The sequence below is a fragment of the Dermacentor albipictus genome, chromosome 4 (assembly GCF_038994185.2).
Source record: "Dermacentor albipictus isolate Rhodes 1998 colony chromosome 4, USDA_Dalb.pri_finalv2, whole genome shotgun sequence".
In the NCBI taxonomy this organism is placed as follows: Eukaryota; Metazoa; Arthropoda; class Arachnida; order Ixodida; family Ixodidae; genus Dermacentor; species Dermacentor albipictus.
In genome coordinates this window covers 88,547,108-88,565,198 of record NC_091824.1, presented here as the reverse complement: position 1 = coordinate 88,565,198, position 18,091 = coordinate 88,547,108, and the positions used below count along the sequence as shown (strand labels likewise).

Here is an 18,091-nt window from a genome sequence, read left to right as displayed (position 1 = left end):
TTATATTTGTTACCTGGCAAAACTTGCGACAAACACGCATATCCAGCAGAGTAGACAAAGAAATTTGGCTAGTGCTGACACTTAGGACATATTATACCCAGCAGTCCCTTTATTATACTGTTCCAGCATTATTAAATAAATTAAAGAATTGTTTGAACCTGTTGAGAATTTATATCACGCTATTAAGCGATTTTTTCTTAGCAAAATTACGTGAAGATACTGCACTCAGTGCAAAGCTATACCGTTTCTTCTTTTCCCTACATCCTATTATTATTTTTTTAATGTCTGTGTTCTTGTGCCTGTGTTGTAACAAAGTGATCTTGTTATCTCGTTTCAGCGTTTATTTGGATTTCAGCGTTTCAGCGTTTATTTGGAAAAATGAAAATCTCTGCCTGTGTACAGTACTGCCAGGCTGATAAAGGGTGCAGAACCTCTGTCAAACTAAATTGCGAGCTTTCAGTCCTCTTTCCTGCTCTGTTTAAGAGAAAATAAAGACTGAATTGAAGTGAATTGAATAGTGTTGTGACTCGCTCTGTGATACGTGGTAGCATTTGTATGAACATCTCCTAAATTGGATTCTTTTAGGTTTACGCTAGTTCATATATCTCCTCCAGCGGCTTTTGCCGTTTAGATGGTACTGTTTGCTCTAGTTGTGGGGTTTGAGGTTGGGATTGTTGCTTTTTGAGCTGCGCACTCTCTTTTTCCAAATCGCCTAGTCCTGTTCTCATGATCTCAAGCTATCGTTCTAGATTAGTGAATGACGTTTTGTTTGGTTCTGGTTTATGATGGGAGGCTACTGCGACCCAGCTCAACTTGTAACTGTTGGCTTCTTTATTCTTTTCCTGCTTCTATTTGTGGTTTGGTCTAGGGTTCTTTCCTGCCCCTGGAGCCGGATCTCGTCCTAGATTTTTAAATTGTGTCATGTTTGCTTGTGGTTTATGGTGAGAGGCTACTACTGCCCAGTTCAACAATTGTTAGTCTTGGCTTTTTTCCGCTTCTTTTGCTGTTGTTGTGGTTTGCTGCCTGGTGGCCTTTTACCCCAGGAGCCGTATACCTAGTCCTGGATGCAGATGCCGAATACTGACTTGCTTCCACTTTTGTTATTACAAGTATGTGATGCATGCGCTAAGAGCCTCAAAACGCTAGGATGTACGAGTGAAAGAATGGCATTGTTGTGATTTTCTTGCGTTAGTCTGTCTGGCACGCTTGTGTTCAACGCTTTCCAACGTCAGCGAACCGCGTAATTTTCACCGACATCACAGTAAACGATGTGCTATCTCGACGAGAAATCCAGCAGCTTCGACTCACGCCAACTGCAAGGGGGAGGAAGGCAAAAATATTGTCACTTTAAATTTTGTTCCAACAAAAGAAGAGCAGATGGTATATTATAAATGGTTCCCCTTTTACAAGGACCGAATCATTTGGAACGCTGTGATGCAGGAGTAGGCACTTAACTTGTGCAATACTCGACACGGAAATTATTCGGGTTTCTTGGGGAGCAATTGTTACGAAAGTACGTTTCTCAACCACTCCCGTTTAATTACTGAGGAGCTAGGTCATAGTATTCCCGCCTCTTCATTCAGCTTCAACGACCTGGCCACCTTCAGAATTTTCAGTTCCTTGCCTGAAGCAAGCACGTGCCCACCCCGAAGCTAAACAGCAAATATTGTAAGGGGCCTTAAAATGGCACCAAGACAGTCGCTTGTGCCCGAATGCTCCAGCATTCTTTATTATCGTCACACGTGCGTGTGCTCAACTTCTGGGCCATTTCTCACATGCGGTCGTACCACTTTACCAAGGCAGGGGAATTGAAATAGGACGCTTACCCCTGCAGGCAAAATGTTCCCTTGTGGAAGTCTGAATGTGTAGGCCGTCCAAACGTTCGGTGTGTGCTTCTCGGTCGTAAGAATAGGTAGCAGCTGGCACAGGCATTCTGTGGTGTGAAGAAAGGCAGAACGATAGACCAGCAGTCAAACTTTTTAGACCTTGAAACATACAGTTACATGCTAAGAAAGCTTTATATAAATCAACTCAGTCTTATTAGGAGACGCCAATTGTGTGGTCCCGCTAGTATGCGAGCAATGGCAGGATAAGAATTTGTCACGGCGTCGAACAACCACCTGACCTTTCACACTAGTTTCACCTGGTTTATAAAATAGTCATGATTTAGTCATGTGTCCTTTATTAGTCAACCGCAAATTCCACAAAAAAGGTTATTTTTTTAATGAGTTGAGTAGTATAAATTGAGCTTTTAACGCAATCGTCATTGAGATTATAAAAATTCGAGAGAGAATTACATCAACCACCTTTTGACACATAACAGCTACTTGCTGTTCCTTTCATTGAAGCGCAAACGGACAAGCGTATAAATGAATGAGCGCGGCACGTCAGTACGCCAGTAGTGTCCCATTCTATCACTTTATTGATACTTTGTATGAGCTGTAGCTACCAGAATGTACTGGCAAATCCAGCACTTCACTTTTGTAAGCAATAATATATTGAGTGACCAGAAAGTAACTGTGAAGTGCGATCAATGCTTACGAATATGATGATAACATAAATGATGATGATTATACCTTACATCGCAGTTGGAAATGCGATATGATAGCGCAAGGCCTAAATGTCTGATGACGTCCTAATAAACAGTGTCTTGTGCATGAAGCGCTAGACACAGTTTGCAATGATTTCGCCCTAATTCAAGTAAGCTCTGAGTGGTTAGAAACAGAGTGCACCATTGTCTCGCGCTTAGACGACTTCGAAGATAGACGAAGATGCAGTAACTTTTCTTTTACGGCATACCTGATTCCCATGAGTCATGGCTGTAAACTGAACAGAAAACTCATGATGCCCTGTCGTCAGCATTCAAAGTTTTGGATGCCTTGCATGGGAAATGCCTTGCCACCAAACTCAGCTGAACGGGCGCATCGAATTGGGTCTTTTATACGAAGTGTCAGTGGGATATAGTGAAACTATCATACTTTAAAATTAAGGACAACATACTTTCGTCGCACAGCCAATTTAAAGAAAATAACATTTAAGTATCTGATCACTTCTCGCTTGCGACAAGGCTCGCTAGAAAAAATCTACTGCCCAGCTCTCCAACTGTTACTGTTGGCTACTTTCCACTTCTTTTGCTGTTGTTATTGTGGTTTGGTCCCAGGTTGCCTTTTGTCCCAGGAGCCAGACCTCGTCCTGGATTCAGATGTCGAATACTGACGTGCTTCCACTTTTGTATTTACAGCCATGTGATGCACGCGCTAAGCGTCTCAACACGCTGGATTGCACGACTGGAAGAATGACATTGTTGTGATTCTCTTGTGTTAGTCTCTCTGACACGCAATTTTTATTGCTGACAGGCAGTTTGTGTTCAACGTGTTCCGACGTCAGCGAGTCGCGTAAATTTCACCGGCACCACTGTAAACGATGTGCCCTCTCGACGAGGAATGCGGCAGCTTCGACTCACGCCAATTGCAAGGGGAGGTAGGCAAAAAGAGCTTCACTTTAAAATTAGTTCGAAGAGAAGAAGAGCAGATGGTATTGCATATTGCTGCACCTTTACACGGACCGAATCATTCGGAAAACTGAGATGCAGGCGTAGACCCTTAACTTGCGCAATGCCCAGCGTGAGAATAATTGGGGTTTCTTGGGAACCAATTCTTACGAAAGCGGTTTTCTCAAACGCTCCTGTTTAATTACTGAGGAGTTAGGTCATAGTATTCTTGCCTCTTCATTCAGCTTCAAGGACCTGTTAATCTTTACCATTTTCAGTTCCTTGCCTGAAGGAAGCACGTGCCCACCCCGAAGCTAAACAGCAAATACTGTAAGGCGCCTTCAAACGGCACCAATACAGCTGCATGTGCCTGAATGCTCCAGCATTCTTTATTATCGTTACACGTGCGTTTTCTCAACCTCCGGAAGATTTGTCATACGCAGTACTACGACTTTAACAAGGTAGGGGGATACAAATAGGACGCTTATGCCTGCAGATAAAATGCTCACTTGTGGAAGTCAGTATTTGTAGGCAGTCCAAACGTTTGGCGTGTGCTTCTTAGTCATAAGTAAAAAAAATAAGTGACAGCTGGCACAGAGATTGACTGGTGTGAAAAAAAGTGAGAACGAGAGACCAGCAGTCTAACTTTCTAAACTTTGCAACATACAGTTACGTGCTAAGAAAGCTTTAGAAAAATCAACTCAGTCTGATTAGGAGACGCCAATGGTGTGGTCCCGCTAGCATGCGAGGAATGGCAGGATATGAATTTGTCACGGCGTCGAACTACCACCTGACCATTCACATTAGTTTCGCCAAGTTTATAGAATAGTCATGATTTGGTCATGTGTCCTAAATTGGTTAACCGCGAATGCGTAAAAAAAAGAGTTTCAAATTTTTTTATGGATTCAGTAGTGTGAGTTCAGTTTTTAACAAAACCTCATTCAGATTGTAAAAATTTGAGGTAGTATTACATGAACCGCCCATTGACACACAACACGTATTTTCTGTTCTTTTGATTAAAGCGCAAACGGACAAACGACTAAGTGAACGGAGGCGGCACGTCAGTACACCAGTGGTGTCCCTATCACTTTGTTGATACTGTGTATGAGCTGTAGCTATCAGAATGTACTGGCAAATCCAGCGCTTCTCTTTTGTAAGCAATATATATTGGGTGACCAGGAAGTAACTGTGCAATGGGATCAATACTTACGAATATGATGACAACATAGATGATGATAATTATAACTTACATCGAAGTTTCAAGTGCGATATGATAGCGCAAGGCCTGAACGTATGATAACGCCTCGAAATCATCACAAGAGTATTCTAAATTGTCTGTCTGTCTGTCTGTCTGTCTAAAGACAGACAGACAGACAGACAAACAGATGGGGTAGGGAGATTTCCCAGAAAATAGTTTGTAGTTTACTATCGTGCACTGGGGTAGGGAAAATATATACATGGGTTGCAAAGATTGCAAAGGGATGGGGTAAAAATATAGTGAAAGGCGTTCTCATTAGAGGCATTCACATAGGCTGCTGGACCACAAGAAGCGCCGTAGCACTTGTACGTCCTGATGCGATAAGTTCCGACGACGCAGTAGAACTCTGTCTCCTGACAGAGGCCCGTCATTCAACTGGTTGAGCACGATGGAAAGCGATTGTCTCTGTACATACTACTGCAGGCACTGGCCCAAAACACGACGTATTTTTGCACTGTCATCGCAGTGGTCGCAGGCTGCAGCGTCAGCAACTCCTGTACGGCAGGCGTAGGCCTTGTCAAGCATGACACCAAATCACATCCTAAACAAAATGGTCGCGTCTCTTCGGGAAGGTTTTGGTAGAAATTGAAGGCTTAAGGTGGGATCCAAAGAATATATACAGACCTGCCTTGAGTGTGGTTCCCGCGGAAGGTAATGGCAAAATACGACTCTCCCGTGGTACTCAGGATAACGGGAAGATAGGATCACCAGGTCATCACATGAAAATGCGCTCATGTATGTCTAGAGCAAGAGACAAGGGCGCTAACCGCTGTTTATGTAAATATTTAAATCACAGGCAACGAAATGGAATGTATTAAGAGAAAGAGGTACACATGTCTTACTCGACTGCCAAATATCGAGGCATTCCTTTTCATAGCATGCCTTACAACTTCTAATGTGTCCATCAGTTTCCTCTACTGTAGTTTCTAAAAAGAAAGAACACTTCAAAGAAAAACAAGTTTTATTAACACTGTAAACTGAGATGATAATTATACATTAAAATAATATTTCATCTGCTTAATAAAGGAAAGAGGACCCTGAAGTACACGCTGGTAGATGTTGGTAGATGCTGTAGACGCTTGTAGATGCTGAACCCACAACATTTTTATGAGGCCTGCGATGCTGCATCCAGTTAGTTACTACTACAGTTCTCTTCTCACCTACTTTGTTGGATATTTGCGTGCATGCCTTCGAAGCCCACAACGGGTGAGCGCTAGCCCGAGTCACTCATTGTTACGGCGGCGAATTCGGAAAAAGCACTTAGCCGCACACTTTACAGGGTACGTATTCTTAAAGGAACACTAGCATGTCAAAATAAGGTTCAGCAGTATTACTATTACCATGGTTAACCTGCCTGCCTCTTCCTTGAGTTTTTCTCTATCCTTTTTTCATACATATACACAAGATTTATTAAGCGAGAAAAAAAGCAAATACACAGGTAACCACGCCACCTCAATGTTTCCGCACAAGCTCTCTAAGATGTCATGGGTATTCGCTACGTCTGTTCGGGCTTAGTTAATTATTTCTTTAGGAAAAGGAGAAGATCGCCTTCTATTCTTAAGAAGCGAAAGATTTGGCAAGTTTTGAGAAATCCTTCTGTGCATCGGCTGCTCAAGTACGACAATACCTGTTGCAAAGCGTTATGTCACACCGACGTCGGAGTAGAGGGCTTTCGGTGCCGAATTCGAAAAATGGAAGTTTAGCCTCTGCTTTCCGTCCTTGCCATCAAGCCCTTGGATGAACATGCTCGGTTAGAGTACGTAAAAAAGCTAAAAAATCTAAATGTGACTATATTAAAATTTCAAGACGTAACCAGCCAGCCATAGATTGCGCCGTCTTTTCCGGACTAATATTTTATAGCCTCTCTTGAAAATCCTGCAAATACCTGCAGCAATATTTATTTTCTTATGAAAAATCTTATGCCTAAGGCACCAGAGAAGTGACAAAGGCAGTGTTATATATTGCCAACACAAAGAAAATATCACGACTACCATTTTCTTTCCTTGCAACGAAAACTCCATGAACAATTAACCAACCATACAGAAATTTCGACGCCAATAAGGGTACTCCATTTATCTTCGGTGTTAGTATTGCGAGCATAACGCATCTACCTTAGCTTTAACACGATTTGACATGCTTACAGCACCTAAAAGTAAGAAGATACTCGCTCAGTCACGCAAAATTAGGCTCATGTTCTGTTTCTTTCCGTGTGTCTGGGCTTTATTTATTTTTCGTTTGTTTCCAAAATGTCACGGCGACTAAATGCAGGTGAGAATGCCCACTGGGCAATGTAAACTTCAACTGAAGGTGAAAGCTCATGAAGCGAATTTAACTAGAGCTAATGAATTAAAAGAGAATGCAGATCTTTGGTATGTCAAAGGTAATATGTGGACGTAAAAAGAATATGAGGGCAGTTAGGTGCGTTGTAAGAAATTACAAAATATATGCTGAAATCGGGCTCTAGAGCTCACGTAGAAGCTTCTGTCAAAACCGTTGTGCTTATGCTAATAAATCCTGGAAAGAAAAAAACTGTTTGAAGAGGAAATTGCCAGAGTTAAATTGTTTGTTAGTGTCCTCAAAACGGGTCTCTCTCTATTTGATTTCGAGCACCGTGATCAAAAATAGAATAGAAAAAAACCACGAAGCTTCCAATTCAAAGGAGTAATTAAATAGTATTTACATGAACAAATGTATCAGATACAAAAGCAACACCCTGGCCATTGTATGCGCAACTCAACATAAAAGACAGACAAACAAGACAAGAAAGACAAACATTGCTGGTGAACTTCGAGACTCGCATTACAAACTCTCTGGAAACTGAACACATAATTCCATCGAAACTTTCTGTCGAGAAAGTAATAAACAAATAGATTGAAGGTAAGCAACAAATAAAAAAAACTAAATTCTGGCGTATTGCGTGTCATAAGAACGATAGGATTATCAGGCACGAACTAACGGGCTATTCCGCATGTATTTTGATCACCTAGAGCTCCCTACCTTGCACTTAAATATGAGCACAGAAGCGCGTTTTGCACTTCGTGCCCATCTAAGAGCGGCCACCACGACGGGGATCACACTGGCGACTTCGACATTAAAAGCGCTACACCTAGCCACTAAGTTACCACTAGGGTTAATTGCACAATAAATGTAATTATGATTACACCTACGAAAACATTACAATTCACAAACTTTACGTCACTGATTCAGTGGCGGTTGAAATAAATTTTGAAGAGATACTTTCTTTTAGTACGCCGTAAGGACCGAATTTGTGCTAAATGATTTTTGTTTACTTGATGCTTGCTGAGGATCAAAATGTTCTGCTTGTGTTAACTACTTTACATGGTCAGATATTGCGTCGCAGAAATAAGGCGTGCGTTCGATGGAGAACACCCGGAAATTTTAGATGCCTAAAATCTATTCATGGTACTAAAAACGAAACAAAAATCGTGCAAAGGGCCATCGAAACCTTTGAACACGTTTGTTTGGGCTAAGAAATGAATTTTAAATACTTTCTGAAGACACTACACCCTTTTTTAAATCTAATAAAATACTGCCTATTCATAAATTGTATAAATACGACTTGGCCCTGGAAATATTGCGTCAGCACCAAACAACACCTATTCAAACCAAATATCAAGTGAAACCCGGTCCGTACTGCCTACGAAAGAATTTAATACCCAGGCCACGTTCTCGTACAAAATATGGCGATCAAAAACTAAGCTTTATGATACCAGACCTTCTCAACGAATATCCGGAAATTGCTGAAGCGCTCGTTACAGCTACCTCAGTACACATTTTCAGAAAAATGCTCAAAAATTTTTTCCTTAACACAGACTAAAAATCGTGCCGGACTGATCCCAGTTGGTTTCCTCTTACTGTGTCTTGGCTTTTCATTGTTAAAGTCCGATATATTTTCTGTACTAGGACGATAGTTGCGACATACATGTACAATGTATCTAGTTATATGTGTATTTATGTTATTGATGTCTATGTGTATTTATGTTATTATGTTATTGATTTATGTTATTGATAAGGAACACTTATTGATGTTTAAGTTCTACCGTGTTCCAAATTGAGCCTATTGTGGTCGATACTTTTGTTATTATTGTTCTTGTGTGACTGCTGCTGCCAAGGGTGGCGAGGCCCAGTCAGGCACGTTCAGTGCCTTTTGTCGCGTCCCCCAAGGCATTTCTGTAAGGAATGTCTTGAATAAATGAATAAAGAAAGAAAGAAAGAACTTTGTCAAATGCTTTTGAAAAGTCTAAAGATATACACCCGACAATCAAAGAGCGGTCAAGAATGACGTTTAGCTTATGCGTAAATAAAACTAGTTGTGTGTCACATATATATGTCTTGCGGAAGTCATGTTGCGATGGTGAAAAGAATGAATTAGTTTCAAAAAAATTGGAGGACGCTTAAGCTTCGCCTTCAAGAGAGGAACGCGATAGCGTTATCGCACCCCGTTCGCACCGCTTACTCAAACACGCTACGCCAGCCAAACATCGCGATCGGCAGAGATAGGCAGGCCCCGACGCGCCATGAAGGCGGACGCGGTCATGGGGCGAGTGGCGCGCCACGTGTCGGGGCAGCGCCGTACACTGCGAGGAGGGGCTCTTCTGTGTTTGCCGCAAGATGGCTCTGCGTGTGCGCAGAAGTTTAGCGGAAACGTACTTCGCTACTCGTGTAACTGCGACTTCTGTAAGTTACACGGTTATAATTACCGATATCATCATCATCATCATCAGCCTGGTTACGCCCACTGCAGGGCAAAGGCCTCTCCCATATGTCGCCAACAACCCCGGTCATGTACTAATTCTGGCCATGCCGTCCCTGCAAATTTCCTAATCTCATTCGCCCACCTAACTTTCTGCCGTCCCCTGCTACGCTTCCCTTCCCTTGGAATCCAGTCCGTAACCCTTAATGACCATCGGTTATCTTCCCTCCTCATTACATGTCCGGCCCATGCCCATTTCTTTTTCTTGATTTCAACTAAGATGTCATTAACTCGCGTTTGTTCCCTCACCCAATCTGCTCTTTTCTTATCCCTTAACGTTACACCTATCATTCTTCTTTCCATAGCTCGTTGTGTCGTCCTCAATTTGAGTAGAACCCTTTTCGTAAGCCTCCAGGTTTCTGCCCCGTAGGTGAGTACTGGTAAGACACAGCTATTATACACTTTTCTCTTGAGGGATAATGGCAACCTGCTGTTCATGATCTGAGAATGCCTGCCAAACGCACCCCAGCCCATTCTTATTCTTCTGATTATTTCTGTCTCATGATCCGGATCCGCAGTCACTACCTGCCCTAAGTAGACGTATTCCCTTACGACTTCCAGTGCCTCGCTGCCTATTGTAAACTGCTGTTCTCTTCCGAGACTGTTAAACATTACTTTAGTTTTCTGCAGATTAATTTTTAGACCCACTCTTCTGCTTTGCCTATCCAGGTCAGTGAGCATGCATTGCAGTTGGTCCCCTGAGTTACTAAGCAAGGAAATATCATCAGCGAATCGCAAGTTACTAAGGTATTCTCCATTAACTTTTATCCCCATTTCTTCCCAATCCAGGTCTCTGAATACCTCCTGTAAACACGATGTGAATAGCATTGGAGAGATCGTATCTCCCTGCCTGACGCCTTTCTTTATTGGGATTTTGTTGCTTTCTTTATGGAGGACTACGGTGGCTGTGGAGCCGCTATACATATTTTTCAGTATTTTTACATATGGCTCGTCTACACCCTGATTCCGTAATGCCTCCATGACTGCTGAGGTTTCGACAGAATCAAATGCCTTCTCGTAATCAGTGAAAGCTATATGTAAGGGTTGGTTATATTCCGCACATTTCTCTATCACCTGATTAATAGTATGAATATGATCTATTGTTGAGTAGCTTTTACGGAATCCTGCCTGGTCCTTTGCTTGACAGAAGTCTAAGGTGTTCCTGATTCTATTTACGATTTCCTTAGTAAATAGTTTGTAGGCAACGGACAGTAAGCTGATCGGTCTATAATTTTTCAAGTCTTTGGCGTCCCCTTTCTTATGGATTAGAATTATGTTAGCGTTTTTCCAAGATTCCGGTACGCTCGACGTTATGAGGCATTGCGTATACAGGGTGGCCAGTTTCTCTAGAACAATCTGCCCACCATCTTTCAATAAATCTGCTGTTACCTGATCCTCCCCAGCTGCCTTCCCCCTTTGCATATCTCCCAAGGCTTTCTTTACTTCTTCCGGCATTACCTGTGGGATTTCGAATTCCTCTAGACTATTTTCGCTTCCATTATCGTTGTGGGTGGCACTGGTACTGTATAAATCTCTATAGAACTCCTCAGCCACTTGTACTATCTCATCCATATTAGTAATGATATTGCCGGCTTTGTCTCTTAACCGATATTTACCGATAATTACCGATGTTACCGAATTACCGATTTACCGATAATTACCGATATACACCGCAGTATAACTTTCCACGGCACGTTTCTAAGGCAACGCCGCATTCACTAGAGGCGATTTTGTCCCGTTTTGAAGGAATGGACTCGTGGCTGAGTGGTAGCGTCTCCGTCTCACACACCGGAGACCCTGGTTCGATTCCCAGCAGTCCTTCTTGCAAGATGTTTTTTATTCATGAAGTGCCTTCTGGGATTTATCGCTCATGACCAACGCCGCGGACGCCGACACCGACGACACCGGCTTTTCTGCGACACGAGCTCCTTAAGCTGTCGCGTTAAAAGCTAGCGAGATTAGAGGCAAGTATATGTTCTAACATCTTACATGGAATGGAAGTAAGCGAGATAGGGCGGTAGTTATATGGAGAATGCTTGTCACCTGACTTATGGAGTGGGATCACCTTTCCAATCTTCCATTCAGCAGGCAAAGAACCCTTATCTAGCGACTGTTGGAATATCATTGCTAGGAAAATTGGAGTAACAGCTAGTGCTTTTCGAAAATTTCGCAATTATTAAATCGTGTCCTGGAGCCTAAGACAGCTTTAAAGATGCGATAATTGGTATGATGCCTGTTGGTTCAATGATTATGGGAAACAATGCTTGGTAATCGTAGTCGTGCGTGGATGGAAGAGTAATGTGTGTATAGTTGATGAAAACTTGTGAATGAAAACATCATTAAGTGCGGACGCACATTCATTGGTTGGAATAATATTTCCAGAGTTGTCGATTAAAGTTATCATGTTATCCGCCTTGGGGTTAATGACGCGCCAGAATTTCTTGGTGTCGGTTTTAAACATTGATGGCAAGGTATTGCCAAGAAAGTGATCCTTGGCTTTTTTAAGTGCGGCTACATACTCATCTGCCAGAAGTTTGTATTTTGTCCACCGGTTTACGCTAGGTGAAAGTTTGGCTAATTTGTGCAGGCGTTTCTTATTATTAGATAGGCGCTTAAGAAGGATATTATACCAAGGGGCGTTTAGATTACATGCAAGGGTGCGCAGTGAGATGTATTTATCTGTTAGTTCAGCAATTTTTGTAGCAAACCTATTCCAGTTGGTCTGAACGCTACGGCTGTCGAAGTTGTTTAAAAACACGTCTAGAAATGAGATCATTCGGCGTTCATGACTTCAAAAATTTTTTTCGCGTAATCTCGAAAAGATTTGAATTTTTTGCGGGTTTTGGTCGCAAAATACTTATGTCAAACGAAAGTGCCGAATGGTCGCTCAAGCCGGGTAAATAGGTGATGTCGGAAACCAGGTCACGCGGCGATGTTAATACAAGGTCAAGTGTGTTCTCAATAGATTGGGTAGTTCGCGTGGGTTGAGTAACAAGTTACGAAAGTGAAAAGACAGAGCACATGTCTAAGAACTCATTGGCTAATGAAGAAAAAGGGTGTAAAGTTGGAGGTTCAGTGTTCCATATTATGTTCGGTAGAGTAAAATCGCCAAGCAAAAATAAAGGTAATGTAGGATGGCGGGATGTAACAATGTTAATGATATCAAGCATCTCATTTACGAAATTAGAAGAATAAGTGCGGGGGGGGGGGCGGTAACAAACACCGAAGATTATCTTCTGGCGATTTATTTCAATGATGGCCCAAACCGTTTCGAGGTCAGTATTGACATGAATGCACTGAGATGGGAAATCTTTAGAAATGGCTAAGAGCACGCCGCCTCCCTGACGCGTTGTACGGCCACAAAGATACAGTGAAAAATGGTGCGCAGTTTGAAGAATTTTGTTATCTTCAATCTGTGAATGTAGCCACACTTCGGTAAGCACAAAAGTGTCGACATTGCAAGTCTCCAAGGCAGATGTTAAGGAAGTGCGCTTATTTATGATGCTTCGAATATTAGTAAAGAACACAGATACGATGCATGATTCTCGTCTACATCCCCTCACATTTTCTAAACTGGGCATGTGCTGGGAATTGACATGCCGGCCGTTATCTCGTGGTTCATATGGCGCATGCTCGCTGACGGTGTCTGTTGCCGTGTCATAGACGAGCTCTTTTTTATTCATTATTAGGTTGGTGTACCTTAAATGGAAAGGGCATGGTTGGGGCTGGCTTTTAGCGTACTCAATTAGTTTTTTACGGACGTGACGGGTGGCGGGTGAAAAATCTTTGGAGATAGAAATATCCTTTTGTTTCAGCTGTGTGCGCATGGAAAGTACTTTGTCTTTTATTCTCGTGCTGGTGAACTTAAATACAATTGGGCGACACTTACTAGGCGTGTAGTGACTAATGCGATGAGCACGTTCAATTGCCGTGTCAGACAGGCTGTCGATTACGCCGGTTAGTGCTTCTCTTATGCGTGATTCAGACTGTTCCCACTACTCGCGAGAGTCACGGATGCCATGAAATATGAGGTTATTGCGTCGCGATCTGTCCTCAATTTCGTCAACGCGTAGTAGTAAAGAGTCAAGCCGAGTTGTTTGGGCTTGAGCCGGCGCCTGAATGCCAGTCATTTTGGTGACACACCCCTGATCTCAACTCGAAGGAGGATCACGCGGAACAATTGCCGGCTATGTATGCCAGGCTAACACCGCCTGCTTCAACATCACCATCACCACCACCACCACCACCATCATCGAGATGGTCTAAAACATTTGTTTTTTCTTCAAGGTTGTCCAATCTTTTCTGGATACATTCCATTTTGGTCTCGATGTTCTTCTGACCGACCTTAATAGCCTTGACGTCGTTAACCAAATCGGCCTGGCCCTTAGCAGATTGTACAGAACGAGCCTGAAAGTCTTTTAACAGCCGGAAAAGAACTTCCGTCTGCTCAGAAGGATTTGAGGGCAAATTCTGCAGCTCAAGTAATGCCTCAGTACGCGTAGTAGGACCCGGATTAGTTTCCACGTCACCTGAGCGCATTAACAGCAACGCCATAGAGAAACAATCTCCGACAATTTCACAGAACACGTGTTGGCATGGAAGCAATAGCAAAAATGGGTCGTCACTTTTCTTAGCATGAAGCGGAAAGTTTTTACAGACCTGCGAAGTGGAAAGGTGCGCTGTATGGGCCATGGTGCTCCAAATGCTGCTTCCGTGCCAACTAAGCGTACTGACGCTGGGAAAGCCGCTTAAGTTGCCACTGCGATGTGACGACACAGTTGACGACGAAGGTGCGCAGAAGGCTGGGCGCAGTAGTTGAAGTGGGTCGATGTGGATATAGTTGCCGGTCTGCTGGTCGATTGTGGCCTTGCTTGATAGTAGTAGTGGTTGCGAAGAATCATACTCCGAATACGCTGTGCACGGACACAGCAGCAGCAAGAGCGCGAAGATCACCTGCGAAGTGGAAAGGAGCACTGTATGAGCCATGGTGCTCCAAACGCTGCTTCCGTGCCAACTGATAACAAATCTGCATAGACATGTGTCTCGTACCCTCAACACTGAACTGTGCCAATGAGCAAATTAAAGGCCCGCGACAAAGCAGTGGTAAAATAACAATTGTGGACAAGTAAAAAGCAATATCGTGAAAAATTTTTCATGTTTGGTTCTTTGAAATAACGATTCGTATAATTTCCGGCTAAAGGAGGCTGACAGCGTGAAGCATATCATTTTTGGTGATGTATACTTCCTTGTTATTCTTATGCCCAGTCGGTCAATACACTGGAAGTAAATCCATCATAGCAAAGCAACTCAAGAATCTGCACTACGGAAGCTCCGAACCAGCATTTCGTAAAATGTAGAAAAAAAATTATTATTTATAATTTTTTAAAATTTTAGCACATAATAATGGTACAGTAAATGTGAAGACACGTGTTCCTAGCACTATAAGCAGAAAAAAAACAGTGCCGGCGTTGAGTAGTTCAGCTACTGCATTCACTGGTACGCGGCGCGAGCTATTCCAAAGAAATGAATTATTCAGAAGCTATACGCAAACATTTACTTAGTGTGGGATCGCTTCAGCCTTGCTGCATCAAGGAGATCTTTGCACACGCGCACTCCTGCAGCTACCGGCACACAGATTCTTTTTTTATTTGAATCTCTGTCGGACAAAGTTCGATATAGCAGTGACGAAACCCTCGTTCAAGGTCTTTCGCAAGACCCCTTACCAAGCACTACGCAACTAGGAACCACCATCAATCTCATGGCTCATGTCCTTGCTGCGACGTTTCATTAGGGCCGCACTTTTCGATCAGTATCCAGTTTGCGGCTTGAAGAAGCTGCTCAAGAAATTGCACCGCTGACAAAAAAAAAAGAAAGTGCGTACGAGGAAAGAATAAACAGCATCGCTTTGCATGATCGCTTCAATGGCCTGACTGCTCTTGCATTCCTGCAGAACTTCGCGTTAAGGTTGTGCCGTAATCTTTCACATCTTTATTTTGTGTGTAGGGCCTCGTAACTGTTCGTTTTTCGGACCCCGTTGGCGATTTGGGACCATCAAAAAAAGGTATGTGCAAGTGAAACCTACCAGCAGAAGAAAATGACTGATTTACGGCCACAAGGTCACTGTGTCGTAAGGACAAATACATAAAGGTAGTCTAAGACACGGGTGTTGCGCTGCATTTTCACCATTTTACAACAGAAAACGCATGTTCTCAAACAGCCTCCCATGGCGGATGCAACTGCTCGCCTAAACACGGGCCACGCATTTCTGGGTCATGAGAAAAAGGTCGAATGTTTCTAAGGAAAATAACATATTTTGGTATTCCAGCAATTTTTTGTATTACTAATTCCAGCAGACAGCAAACTGACAACTAAAGCAGAATTTACAATATACCATAAGAGAAGAAGTTTGTTGCACCAGGTATCACTACTTTTTTGTAAAACAAAGCTGCCGACATCAAAAAAAAAAGAAAAAGAAAGCGTTTCTCGTTTGGTACGCATTGCACACTCCCTAAATAGCCCTGAATAAGTAGATTTCCTCAGCGTTATACGAAACATCCCTTTGAAATCATTAGAAGCGCACCTAAACGTTCAATGCATCTATCCAGCTTTGTTCTTTGAAGCAAGCAGCCTAGCCAACTAACGGCTGTCTCTTTTCAGGATGGCCAGCAGACATTTTAAGGAATGTGGTCGAAAGTGCGCGTTTGCTGATTCACTCGAAGCGTTGGCTCGCCACTCCAGTGTAGAATTATTTCGTTATCCAGGTTCACTGACAATATTTGACAATCACCTGTACGTGCATAGATTCGGGAGCAATTAACTCAGTTTTATGTATTTCACGCAATCAAGGAGTGTGGGAGACGTGACGCAGAAAAACAATACTGAGAAGTGAACGCTTCGATTAGGTCGAATATTTTGTTTTCCGCGCAGAATTGGTCTCAAGGGCGTTTATTGACTCTCAGTTGCGCTTCCTAGCCTGGCAATGAAATAAAGCACTAGAGAAAAAGTCACCTCTTTCAAGAACGGTGAAATAACAAGACATTACTGTGTGACTATTTTCCGCCTTTTCTTGTCAAGAAAGGTAACGGTGAATACCAGCAAATATCAACAACTGAATACCAAACAAGGTGGGATGGTAATAAGATTGTTTTACACAGCATTTTCATTTCTTTGATCTTATTTATTTACAAATGCTGCAGCCAAATTGGGGATATCGCAATTATTCAGAGTGACGCTCTGAATAATTTCCCGTTTCATTTGAAGCACAGAATAGTTACAACGTGATCCCATACGGAATCAAAATAGTTCATGGACTGAAAGCACCCACGAACAATGACCAATGAAGAGCCTAACAGCTAGAAGCGGAGCTAGGAAACATGGCCACATTACAGAGTCCGCAAAAGTTATCCAGATCATTCTAATTTAGATAGAACGCTGCTTTAAACTTCAGGACACCAAGAAGCAATAAAATTGCGCTATGGTTGTTTCGCGGACGGCCATATTGGCACGGTGTTACAGTGGAACCAGGGGTATAACGCCTCTACGTACATATGAATTATACGGCCTGTCAGAAGATTGCATGCCTCTCAAAAAATTATCCCGCTTTCGAAATACACATGCTATAATCTTACACTAATACAGCTTCCGTTATGCACCACAGTTTTAGGAGTACCCTTCAGTAACCTTACAGCCACTCCTTACTATAGTCTTGGGCTAAACCATGTCCGACGTTGAATTAGACTTCAAACGGTGCATCAAAAAAAAATGACATCTTGCATGGTGCGGAGAATGGTGTTTATCGTTCTATGATGACATGAGGCTTGCTTCACTCTAATCGTGTTTTTTATTCTTTTTTATGGGAGAGTTGAAATGACCACTCAAACGTAACAAATAGTTTGTGCGCTGCCTACTAGGCTAACTCGCTCACTCTCATTCAACTGGCATATAAGCGGAACTCGTATTTTTCTAACCTTCCATTTCATTTTCCATGCTACGTTTCGTAATCATTCATAACACCGAGTGGCCGATACCAGTGATACCAACGACAAGGACGAAAACAACGGCACGAAAACACGACAATCTGACGATCGACAAAACGACGCTAAGACATCGATGGCGATGCCGATGATGGCACTGAGACACTACGGGCCAGAGATCAAATTCTGACTGAGGATAGAAAAAGTTGTCTATATCGGGGGCTGTGTAGAAATCATGATAACGATGAGCGTGGCGGTGAGCGCTGTAGACACCACGAAAACTGGATTCAGCAACCTGGATATTTAGGTCCCCGGCAATGATCGAGCCAGCGGTATCTTACCGGGCGTGCTAGCACGCACCCCTGTCCCTGCTCTGCTCATGCGCTTCCCATAATCTGCAGCCCCTGGCTGCTTTTACTGGTTTGCTGTCAGATGCCTTTTTACTCTCAGATGTAATTTTTACCTGGTAAGAACCCTTGCATTCGGAACACCGTGAAGAGCACACCGAGACAAAAAGTAGGATGAACACTCGAAAATGCGCTGTCTTTAGGCATTATAAAGCTGCCTGAGGAGAGGCAACCTTAACTAAGCCTTAC

At 42.8% G+C, this 18,091-nt stretch overlaps 1 protein-coding gene across 1 annotated transcript in view; it reads right to left on the bottom strand.

Annotated features, from left to right (window-relative positions):
- Nucleotides 1–18,091, bottom strand: part of LOC135901186 (uncharacterized) — a 790,538-nt gene that overhangs the window by 155,060 nt on the left and 617,387 nt on the right. Inside the window, exon 5 of the mRNA XM_070537224.1 lies at nucleotides 14,182–14,475. Coding sequence (XP_070393325.1) covers nucleotides 14,182–14,475 — 294 coding nt within the window. The remainder of the gene's footprint in view (nucleotides 1–14,181; nucleotides 14,476–18,091) is intronic.